Source organism: Typopeltis vanoorti, chromosome 17 (assembly GCF_054136105.1).
Source record: "Typopeltis vanoorti isolate ZY-2024b chromosome 17, IOZ_Tvanoo_1.0, whole genome shotgun sequence".
In the NCBI taxonomy this organism is placed as follows: Eukaryota; Metazoa; Arthropoda; class Arachnida; order Uropygi; family Thelyphonidae; genus Typopeltis; species Typopeltis vanoorti.
In genome coordinates, this window is record NC_143565.1 from 39675584 (window position 1) to 39689122 (window position 13539).

The 13539-nt window shown below is 32.0% G+C and overlaps 1 protein-coding gene across 1 annotated transcript; it reads right to left on the reverse strand.

Moving 5' to 3' along the window:
- Positions 1 to 12537: 12537 nt before the first annotated feature.
- On the reverse strand, positions 12538 to 12993 carry LOC150097310 (protein ZBED8L-like). Its single transcript, XM_090407643.1, has one exon. The coding sequence runs from the start codon at positions 12991 to 12993 to the stop codon at positions 12538 to 12540; it is 456 nt and encodes a 151-aa protein (XP_090263769.1).
- Between the last annotated feature and the right edge of the window lie 546 nt (positions 12994 to 13539).

Below are 13539 nucleotides of genomic sequence, written 5' to 3' on the forward strand. Positions count from 1 at the left end.
AATTAAATTCATGGTATTATATCGTTAGCCATCTTCAGTTTCAGTTCAGGAACATACGAAATTAAACGATTAGTGCTGAAATTAATTCATTCTCACGGAGAGCAATATCACATTACTTTCTCAACTGACTACACGTTCTAAGTAAATTACTGAAATGTGCTTTCCTATTTAACTCTCACTTCTTGACCATATCGTTCAACACTATCGTCTACTGAAGACGATTAAAATATGACTGTAATATGTTGTACAATTAAAATATAATGACATACATTCACCAAATGCTGTGTCTCCCCGAGGTCTCGTATTGTATGTGTTCTGTCATTATCTGCTGCTGAAAGATGCCAGTTTTTCCCTATTTCAATTAATAATATTAGGTTAATTCATTGTAGTTTTTATTTTATACGGGCGTGTTATTGACTCAGTTAATTACTTTATAAGTAAACTTTGTAAGTGTTTGTTAAAATATAAATTTTAATAATATATTTAATATTTAATTATTAATTATAATTTTATTAATATTTAATTATTAATCATAATTTTATTAATATTTAATTATTAATTATAATTTTATTAATATTTAATTATTAATTATAATTTTATTAATATTTAATTAATTATAATTTTATTAATATTTAATTATTAATTATTAATTTTATTAATATTTAATTATTAATTATTAATTGTATTAATATTTAATTATTAATTATAAATTTATTAATTTTTAATATTTAATTATTATTTATAAATTTATTAATTTTTAATATTTAATTATTAATTTTAATAAGATTAATTTTTGTATGTCGGTAATGCGTGAAGACCAATGGGGGCAAAGGCATTATTATTGGATAATTTACATGATTTTGTAGAGTGCAGTGTGTGTGTATGATATGTATTCATCGCCAAAGTTAAAAGATTTATGGAAGAAGAGAAAAAAACTAGTGTATGACTCTGTATTAAATGTTTCCAAAATGAGTGCCTGTTGGGTGCCCAAACGAAGCAAATGTGTACCTGGAAGATTGCGAGATGAGCAATTTGTTTTAGGTTTTCGCTTGCAACAAATACCACAAATTGTTCTCGCGTCGGTTAGAGAAATTGCAAACGTGAGCGAGTTGAAGATGCAGGTAGTACTATCTGTAAAGAAATACACACACACACACACACACACACACACACACACACACACACACACACACACACACACACACACACACACACACACACACGCATTATTATCCTTGTTACTGGATTTCGGACTGAATGACGGTATAAGTGGTCATCACCATTTTGCAATTTAACGTCAAGTGACGTCGACTGTTTCGTGCATTTCGTGTAATGACGTTTTCGTAATTATTGGATTTTAACATACATATCAATAAATGTTTATTAATGGTTGGGCAGCATGCACACTAAGCAGATTTAATTATACAGCAAAGAACTATTCCGAAAACGAAACTGACGTCAATATCAATGATGAAGCCAACAATCAAATATAGGTACGAAATGTTTAATGGGTTATTGCGATCAATTAAACAAACAAACTGAACTAGCGTAAAGTGGAAAGGAATGGAAAGAATATTTTTATTCTTTTGTTTAACAGACGAACTCAAAGATCGACTTTTGTACAATTTGGTGCAGTATGATCGATGTCGTCCTATTCTGTAATCTCTTTGTTATTTAGAATTGCAAACGTGAATGCAGATTTGTAATTTGAAGCAAGTCGTGACAGAATTCATTGGTTATAGTGTATAACACATTTTTATTATGTTTATTATAAGTAAACGATCATTTCCAAGAGAAAAATCTTTCAGTATGAATAATGACTTTTCTTTAGATACCCACGTATCTACATTGCATTTTTATTGATTTATTTAGTTTGATAATATAAAGTTTGTTTATTATTATTATAAAGAGTTTCTTAAATGCATATTTAATTATGATTTTTTTTCAGATTCTTAGAAATTAAAAGTCGATATATATATTCTTCCAAATATATTTACATAATTATTCTTCCTTATTAGATTACTTTCTGAAAATAATGCAAAAGAATTCATGTCATTGTCTTTCTTTAAATATATATATATATATATATATATATATATATATATATATATATATATATATATATATATATATATATATATATATATATATATATATATATATATATATATATATATATATATATATATTCCGGAACATCGACATCTGTTTTAAAGGAAATGAAAATAGAATAGTTGTTTTGGTGTGTGCTGAGACAAATGTTTTAAAATTTAGTCGACAGCGGGATATAGTGATCTGAGTGTAGATACAAGTTCCTGTAAAGTCACTGTTCAATATTCATTTTCATTCATCAAAATTCAATACAAGTTTATAAACTTTATTATAAAAAGATTTACGAAGTGGTTATAAAACATAACGCTAAAATGTACCAACGTTTGTGTGAAGTGAGTTTCAGTTGAGGAAGAATTACACTAAAATTATGATAATATTAAACAATAAACAAATATCTCCATGAGTCACTATATCATGCAGGGAATTCTATCCGAGAATTGATTGGTTGTTTGAAATTACGACTGTAACACGCAAAGGTATAGATGAAAAATGAAATATAGAGATTTGTAGAGTCCTAGAGTGGGGGGAAGGGATTTGAACATAGCTCTTTCAAATCTAATGCTTTGTTGATACTGATTTAACTTCGGTGGCTATCCAAAGGTGGAAAAAAGTGCTATTATATTCTCTAAGGGGGGAAATCTTACTTTCGTAATTGCTTAAATTAAATTAATTAGAAAATTGCTTGTCTTCCTAATTAGTCTCAGTAGTATGGGTGACGCTAGTGACCAGATCAAGATCAAGATAAGATAAGGAATCGTGACGTGATTGGTTTATGACGTTTTATTTTGGAAAAAAATAAAAAAACGCGTTTTTTTTTTTTCCCAAAAAAGTTATCAGTATCAATTGGAGGTGACATCACTAAAAGATATCCACAAATGATGAGCTCGCTCATCTCCACTAGGCTGAGCAGACATTTTCTGGAGGAGAGGGGATGGTGAGAGACTAGGGTGATGGGGTTAGGTTGGGGGAGCATTGCAGGGAAGACATCTGTCACCCTCTGTGATATCACAGTATGAGAGACATATGTTCCCCAGAAATATCCAAAGACATAACGACATTGTTGTCATGTTTTGTTTGGTTATGGAATTGTGGGTGATGTTATTGAGATAAGATATCTTGGAATTTTCCCAGGGTGACACACATCCGTCATTGTCGTCATGGTTTATCCAACACCATGTAGAAACATGTCCGTGAATCATCTGCGCAAAAGTTTCATTTTGGAAGGAACGGTCAGGGTTAAGGGTCAGGTAAACGGTACTATAAGGAAAAATAAACGAGTCAAGTGTCTTTGCAGTTACGACAATTCCTTCATCCTGTGAAGTTATCGTATTGTGTTGTGGTGATTGGTATCCAGGAAAGTAAAGTAAAGTAAAATAATGGGTGAGCCACAAAAGTCATTGAAATTTTCTTTCTTCAGGAAAATAGCACGAGACAAAACTCTTCACCTAGCTCTAAAAGGATGGAAACCGATTATTATTTTAGAAGACACGTACATTTTTGTGATGTATTTATCCCTGACCACTTGGGAAAAATTACGCAGGAAGTGGTCTGATATCCTCAGCTACTTGCAAAGAAGAGTTGACTACGAAATGGACCTCGGTGATTGTTATATTCTGAAATGCCAAGATGGGGAACTAATACTTGATGATACAGGAGCTGATGGAAGTAAGGTTTTTTCTATTAGTTGTGAAGAAGCTGAGAGATTTTCAACAAAAATGTATGATATTGATAATCATTTACTATTTTTGGAAACTGAATTACCATCTGTCCGATTAATGGGAAAAATCATCGCTCAACATTTAAATTCATCAATGGTAAAATTAGACTTTCAAGATTTTATCCAATTCGATAAAGATTCTTTATTTTGGGACATTTACGAACATTTTACAAAAACGGTTTGTGTATATTTGCTGACGAAAGAATACACAGAATGTTTAGCGAGGCATGGTGTCATTTCCAGACTGACACAATATCAAACGTATGGAAGTGTGGTTACCATGGTATCTGATTTAAAAATTCTTTTGCGTGACCAGCTATTTTGATGTAATGTAACCAAGAAACAGTGAGTAACAAAAATTTTATTCATTGAACTCTTTGGAAAATGTTAAGAGTCTAAACTAAATATTGTGAAATATTTTTAGGTAATTACATGTTTCGAATTTTTCTCAGTGAATATACTTGTAAATAGTATTTCAGCAAAATAAAATGTGCATTTGTAAACTTAAATGAACAAAGATGTGTGTTTTTGTTGTTGTGTTTTTCCACAGTGAATTTTTACTCAGTTATTCTGATTAGATCTTGATATTTAAATCCACAACTTTATATCTTAATGCAATTCTGTTTAATTATTTTAAAAAATTACAACTGTGAAATTAATGCCACGACAGGAAAAAAAAAAAAAAAAAAAGGTGTTGAAAACGAAAATCCATGTATTGATTATTTTAGAAATTGTCTAATGCTATCTATTGACATTATTTGAGTTATCTGAAAACAAATCGTTCACATAATCGAAAAAAAATCCGAACTGTTAGAATTTGGTTATTTTACAGAGAGAGAAAGAGAGAAGCATCTAATTAAACCAACAAAACGTGACTTTAACACTTCTTTAAAGTTTGCCATAGAGAAAATGTTTGTACTCTACAGATAACACATATACAAATGTTACCTTTCCCTACACAAAGTAAGATAAAAACAGACCAACAGTATATCCAACAGCATGTGAAAACATGTCGTTGAGTCATCTGCGCAAAGGTTCATTTTTGAAGGAACAGTCAGGGTAGGGGATGGTAAGTGTAAACAGTACTATAAGAAAGAAATACCAGAGAGTCGAGTGAGTTTGGAGTTAAGGTACTCGTTCATCCACTGCAGCTGCTGTTTTGTGATTTGTGTTTGGTAATGCAAAAATAATGGGTGAGCCACAAATTCATTGAAAGTTTCTTTGTGAAAAGTTCTAATTGTTTAGAATTTTGTAAACGAAAGTTACCATAAAGTATACGATCAGAGGTAATAATCAGTGAAATAAGAATAAATAACTATTTATTTGTGGTGCCATATGAAGTAATCGAAGAAGAAGAATGAAGGAAAACGATTATGAAAAATCGACAGTGGGTGAAAAATACGAATTTTCAGTTATCATTGGGATAATTGATGTACAATTTTTGTTGAATAAGAGTTCAAATTTATTTCCTAAAGAAATTTGTATTTCTGATGGAATTAGTGTAAGATATGCAGTGACAAAATCACCTTGTAGTTGGAAAGAATTACCTGAAAGAGTTAAAAAACAGAATTCTTGGTTAATAAAATATAACCATCAGCTGAAGTGGGAAATTGGTTCACTAGCTTTGGACAAACTAAGAGATTGGATGATAGAATCAACATGCAAATATCATATATTACTTGCCAAAGGAAGAGAAAAATCAAAAACATTAACGAAGTTAATAGGGAGGCCTGTTCTTGATTTAAATGAAATTGGATGCCCAAAACGTGAAAACATAATGTGTACTTTTAAATGCTTTTGGAAACATAACGAAAGATTCTGTGCTTTTAATAATTCTCTGAAGTATACGTATTGGATTCGAAAATATAAATACACAACCCTTAATTTTACTACAGTAATAAATTCCCAACGAACGCCAAACGAAAAATTAACTTTCAGATGAGAATCACATTGTCAAAACCATACGATGGCAATTCCACAACCATGGAAGAACCTTTTATGTATTTTTCAATTTATTTATTTTCTGTATTGTTAGATTCAGTAAATACAATTTGTAAATAATATTTTGTTCAATAAAATGTGTAAATTAAATGAACAAATTGGGTGTCGTAGATGTGTTATACAAATTTAAGAAGGAAGATAACTTTTTTTTTTTTTTTTTTTTTTTTTTCTTGTGAAATTTCATGCCACAAAGTAACCAGAGAATTTTTTTTTTTGATTCATTGAATTAAAAGTCTTATTTGTTCGTTATCTACAAACAAGATTAATGAATGAAAACTAACAGTGTGGGAAAATAATTCATAAATAAATTCTACTTACAGAAATAGGTTAAGAGCACAAAGAATCGAAGGTAAATTAATAGTTATATTGGTAATTTCCCAGCGGAAACCAAAAGTTCAAAACAAAACACACGCTTTCTCACCTACGTACAACAAAAGGCGACCGGATAAGGCTTAATGAGAAATATACAGTGTTGGAAAATAAATTCTCATATACTTTATATATTTGTTAATTCTGCTCAGTTATTCTGTTAGAATATGAGCTGTAAAAGTAAAATACAGAAAATAACCAATCAATATGAAAAAAAAATAAATAAAAATTTCACTTGTCTGAATTCCATACTCTAACAGCAATCGGAATTCGAAACCGGAAATAACACTTACCCTAAACAAAACAGCGCATAGAGCTTCCTACCGAGGATGGACACCTGTGGGAAAGATTAATACAGAGAACCAAACGGATACTAAAGTAAATTAAGTAGTCCACTAGCTTTTCTGGTTATTTACAGAAATGTCCATCAACTCCTATGTTTTGTGTGTTTTGTGGTGTGAATATATGTTAGCCACAGTAAGCTATAATGAAAAAGTGAAATGTTCTTTTCAGATTTGTGTTTGTGTTCTGTGAATACATGTTAATCAACAATTGGAATATTCAGAAAACCTACTGTAAAAGACTTAATGAGAAATATCAGTGTTGGAAAATAAATTCCCAATTTACGGATGTGACTCATGTCATCCCCTTTGAAGAAAAGCGCTCGCTGTGGGATATTGCAATGACGAAACCTCACCATCTACGCTCCGTAATCTAAAGGATGAAGTAACTAGTTTGAGGTTACAGTATTTACAGAAATTTCATTCTTTGTGGTTTTTGTGTTTGTGTTGTGTTGTGGATATAAAATTGAACTATTTTGGAATAATCGAATTTCGAAGAGTCATCTGGAAAGCTGTAAGTACTTTTTTAACTTAAACATAACTGATCGCATGTTGTTTGGTAAGCGTAATTCTAATACTGAATAGTTTTTTTTTTCCATAAGAATAATCATAGGTTATATATTAGAGTATCAACATGGACACATTAGCGATTTTTTATGTCTAATGTGTATGTGTGTGTGTGTTTAAGGACAGGTACTTTAAGTATATAATTAATTATTCAGAAAAGATCGAAACATGAGAGCCATCACGACTTTCTCTAAGAATTCCCACACTTTAACAGGAAAGAAATACCCAAAATGTATTGGAAAATTAGTACAACCATCTAGAGAAGGAAAAAAAAAACTGTATGTTTGTCACGATTTCTTATACACTAATATATTTCCCTTTCCATTCAAAACAATAACGTCACTTATTTACAACTAACAAATGACGTCACTTATCTACATCTCATAACAAACATTCGCGTCACGATTCCTTATCTTACTTTTAGACAAATCAAAGTATCCAGATGAATTATGAATAAAATATGAACTTGATTAGAATATGTATATAGAAGAAAATACAGATGAGGTAATGAAAAAAAAAAGTATGTGTGTTGAGTGACATCAGTATATAATTAATTATTCAGAAAAGCTCGAAAGACTGCCGCCATCACGACTTACTCTAAGAATTCCCACCCTTTAACAGGAAACAAATACCCCAAATGTATTGGAAAATTAGTACAAACATCTATATAAAATAAAATAATAAAAATAAAAAAAACGTATGTTTGAGTGACACTAGTATATAATTAATTATTCAGAAAAATCTAATCACACCCGCCATCACGACATACTCTAAGAATTCCCATAGACGACAATGACGGATGTGTGCCACCCTGGGAAAATTCAAAGATATCTTATCTCAAAACATAGCCCACAATTCCATAGCCAAACCAAAATACCGCACAAAGACATAACGTCACGATTCTTATCTCTAAATATCACCCATCACACCACGTGATATTTCTGCAGAAGGGGGGCCCAGCGAAATTCCAAACTCAATAACAACAAACATTCGCGTCACGATTCCTTATCTTATCTTGATCTTGATCTGGTCAGAAGTGTCCCACCAATCACGACACGATTTCTTATCCACTAATATCATCCTTTCCATTCAAAACAACAACGTCACTTATTTACAAATAACAAATGACGACATTTATTTACAAATAACAAATGACGTCACTTATCTACATCTGAAAACAACACACACCCACAACACGAATCCTTATCTTATCTTGATCTTCATCTGGTCACTAGTGCACCACCAATCACAACACGAATCCTTATCTCTACCATCACCCATAATGCCATACGCGAACCAAAACACAAGAACTGAAGCCAGTGACACATATGGCCCACAGAGAAATTCCAAACATTCCAAACTCATGACGTCACACACAATGACGTCATCAACCAATCACGTCACGATTCCTTATCTTATCTTGATCTTGATCTGGTCACTAGCGTCACCCATACTACTACTAGTCTCGTGATTAGCAAATATACTTCATTGGGATTATATATTACTCAGCTCAGATATACAGCATACATACCTCAGCTCGTATTGCTTGTTATACATTATTGTATTTTATTATACTGTGTATAAGAAAGGAAAACTGCTGCCGATCCAGAATGGAACTTTCTATAACCAATTATGTGAAAGCGTGCGAATCATAGAACATCAGTATAATGTGTCGCTAGTGAATAAACAATCGACTACAGTCACAGAAACGAAACCATTTCTTTCAAGAAGACATCATGCTGGATCATCAGCATGATGATTACGCATAAAAGCATATCCAAATTACAGTTCTGGATGGATAAGTTTATAGAAATTGTTATTTGAGATCTTAAATTTTTCTCAAGCCATTTGTTCTAAATTGAAATAGATGTAATCATGATGCCAATATTTCTCTTAAGAGTACTTTAAAATGCGAAAATACCAACAAATTACCGAGATGAAATTTCCAACATTTGTGAAACGCTTAGTATTTTTTCAGTATACATTATGCATCATAAATATACAGCATACATTTTTTATGATGTATCATGTTTAGAATTATTTCAAAAAAGCAAAAAAAAGCTACATAGGTATTTGGTATTTTGTTGATGGCCTAATCTGAATTTAAATAATTTTTTAATCCTCTTTTCAAAACTACTATTATAAGTAATCAAAATAATTTATATACGTATCATGTAACATAGGATTTATATCCAGATGTCTATATTGCTACTGGAAACATGAATCCGTTCAGGATATTTTTGCTAGACGTCAAAGATGCATCGCAAAGAAACTGTGACACACACGTACATACGTACACGGTAATGATGTATTTACTTTTATTAAAAATGATTTCCGTTGCACGAGAAGGGAACGCAATGCTTTCTAACTATAAAGTCCTGCGCATGACTGTCGATTCAGTTTAACCAGCCAATAGTTATTGATATCAGCTCGCACGGATATTAACGAACGAATTACTTTTATTTTCTCTGTATAGAAACAAGGAGTTTCGAACTGAATGTTTCGTTTTAACGTAAGATGCATGCTTTCATTTTTATGTTCCTGGATATTGCTTACATACTGAAATCAACGTTACTTTGCATTCTTCACTAGACAGCATCCTTAAACAGAAATGCATGGCTTTTTTTATCCATCTCCTATATGCAAGTGTATACTTGCTGTTACAAACGAACATAAACAAAACATGCTATGAGACATTGCACGGCGAAACAAGCAATTTTCACAAAATGACGTGTTTTCGTTATCTGAGGGATTCATTTTAGGTGAGCTAATGGATTTCTTTAAATGATTCAGTATGGTGTATTTTCTCAATTCATCTATAAATTAACAAACAACATTTTAATGGCGTGTAATTTGTTAAACACCACCTATGATGAGTTTGTGTGTTACAGATGTAAAAAATTAAATCTAGCTACGTTCTTTATCAATTAAACAATCAATTCTATAATCAGTGTGTGTGTGTGTGTGTGTGTGTGTGTGTGTGTGTGTGTGTGTGTGTGTGTGTGTGTGTGTGTGTGTGGTTTCTCAATGTATTTCCAGGTCGTAATTCAATAAAATGTATCAACAAGACAACGCAGGTTTCAGTGTTTTGTTGCAGAATTGATAATTACATTTTCATCTTCAACATGTATTCAACATTCACCCAATATGAGTTTTATGTGTTTAAAACCTCAAACAACATATTGCTATTCATTGACAGCGTTAAATAACCCTATTAAGGTATCAAGAGCAGTCGTAGCTTAGGTTAGAACGAAGCCCATTCGTTCGAAAAAAAAAATAGGGTTCGAACCAGTCTGTGACACGAATAATCTTTCTCGGATATTTTGAAACTGTGAATTAGCCAGTCTCATACAAAGGTGGCAGTTTTTATCGAGCCAAAACTCAGGTATTTCATCCCGTAAACAGATAAACACATCTACAGGCCTAAATACTTACTCTTGGGCAAGAAAGGAAACGAGAAAGCACCTACTTCTTAATTATAACGATTACTATGAACACTCCGTTAGGTTCATGGGGGAAGAAGCAAAGAAAGTGACCACAGAATAAACAATTAAATGCCGTCATTTATCGTTATGAATGTATACACGAACAAGAAATTATCGTCTGTTTACTATCTCCAATTCATTTACTTTTCAGTTTCGCAAAATGAACTTCTGTTTGCACATTTTATTAATAAATTTAACTCAGACACCTCCCATGGCTTGTGATGTGGACTGCATTAAAATTATAATGACAATTCGATAAAATTCTCAATTCTTTTCTTTTTTTTATTTCATTCTAAATAACAGCTTTTATAAATAGATGATGTATTATTATCGAGCAACGCATGCTCAATCTGTATTCTACAACTACGGAATAATACTGATTTTACGAGAAGAGACAGCCAGTTGTAACGTTATCAGAGTCTCACGTTAAGCCAACGCTGTTTAATAAACCTAAGATACCCAAGCTAGACCCGATCTTACTTCCTACAATAAATACTTTGTATATAATATTTGTAGGCTGTCATCTACTCTTCTCTCTTCTACTACTTACTACTCTCCCCCCCCCCACAAGTGATATTAGGGCAATTCGAGGGCGAGGGAGTGACTCTCTCCATTCAAACTAAAGTTTCCACTACCTGCTAAAATAGGCAAGCCTAGTTGCCTAAAGGTTATATGTCATAAGGTTATATGCCATATGTTACATTTAAGTCTTAAAAAATTTAAATCGGATGAAAAACACGGGAAAAGACCCCAAACTGAAAATGGTTAACAGATTTTGAAAAGGTAAACCTGACAAAATATGCAACGTGGAAGATTAGAAGCATAGAACATAAAGAAGAAGAATTATAGATAATTTTAAATGAAGAAGACATAGAAATTTCCAGATTTTTGTTTCTTACAGAAACAAAAAAGAAACTTAAAGGAACAAAAGAAACTAATTATCATATAATATATAGTGGAGTAGCTAAACAAATACAAGCAAAAGCTGGCATGACGATTTGGATCACTTAAAGCAAAAATAACTCATTATACACACTTGGATGAAAGAATATCAGAAGTGCGATTAAAATTAAATAAAACAAATTTAACAGTTGTTGGAGTGTATGCCCTCGAAGAAGAAAAAAAGAAGGAGAAAAGAATGACGTTTACAAACAGTTACAAGGAATATATGAAATATTAAATAAATCAGACAATATAATTATAGATTGAGATCTTAACGCCAGAATAGGAATAATAAAAAAAATAATAATATAGAAAAATTTCCAGACCCATCAGTAAAAAATGGAATGTGACTCATTGATTATATAATAATTTAAAAATAATGAACCCATTCTACAACCATAACAATATACGTAAATATATATTGGGGTTCAAGAGGACAAAATTCAATAATAGACTACTTTACAGCAAATGAAAGAGCAGCAAACCTCTCCCTAGATCAGGAGTCGGGGAACTTTTTTACCTATTAACCCAAAATATATTTATTTACGCCGACGTTATCCCTTGATTTGAAAGGGAGAAAATCATAGATTATTTAAATTCAAAAGGTTTATTGAATCTATTTATACGGAGAATGCAATTATAAATATAAAAAAGTATAAAATAAATCCGATAAAATAAATTAACATCCTCATTATGAAACAAAGGGATTTCTTTGAAAACTTTTTTTCACTTCAGTTTTTGGAGAGATAATGTTGTTTCATTTTTGATAAAATAACATGAAAATTGGGGCATTTTGATATCAGAGCAATTTGGATACTGTCTCCTGGGTCCAATCGATTTCCAGAGAAATCGATTGGACTCCGGAAGCACTGAAGCAAAGGTAGGTTGTTGCAAAAGGCAGCAACGTTTTGACTGCCTCCTCATGTGCCATTTTGAAAGCCTTTGCAGCTATTGACATCCAAAAATATGAAAGATCTGCTTTGTTTTCAAATTCAATACTTGCTTAATTATTGGATTGAAGTTCAAGAAGTGCCTCTGCCAACCCTTGAGGCTCTTCTGGTATATTAGCAATTTCACACTTAAAGGGATCTACAACCCAACTGACAGTATGTGAATCAAGATCTGGAAAGTAATCAGAGAACCGCTCTTTAAGTTTGGTAAGATGCCTTATAACTGTATCCTTGATGTCGTCGAAAGTAATATTTTCACAATCTTTCAAAAACAAAGCTAACTTTGAAAAGGCAGCTATCTTGTTTTGTTCTGCTTTTTGTCTCCAATATAAAAGCTTTGATCCAAACGCTGAAATCTTTTCTCTGGCTGAAATTATATAGATATTGTTTCCTTGGAATTCTTTGTTCAATGCATTCACATACTCAAAAATATCAGGTAAATATGCGAGATATGCAACCCACAAGGAGTTTGTAAACTTATCTGCAAGGACATGCTTTTGATCAACCATAAAAATTTCAAGTTCAGTTTTGAGAGCCCACACTCGGTTCAGAATATTTCCACGTGAAAGCCACCTCACTTCTGTATGATAAAGTAGGTCTGTATATTCAGCCTCGCCATCTTTACATTATTCACGAAATAGTCGCATGTGCAGTGCATGTGCTTTGACAACATTGACAACCTTGATAACATCATGCATGACGGCTTCCAGTGCAGGTTCCAAATGTTTCACAAGCAGTGCCTAGCGATGGATCATACAGTGGTTAACTTCAATTTTTGGATTATTCTTTCTCGCCAAAGCCGAAAAACCACTTACATGATCCAACATAGCTGAAACTCCATCACCAGTCACAGCAATGCAGTCTTCTCACTTTAAATTAACGTTATTAAAGTATTCATTAACTTTATTGAAGACATCAATTCCACGAGACAGCAACTCGAGAGGAGAACGAAACAACAATTCCTCTTTATATGTAAACCTTTGTAGCGAACATACACCATCAGCTGCGAATTACTACTGACATCTGTAGTCTCATCAAGCTGAATAGCAAAGCAT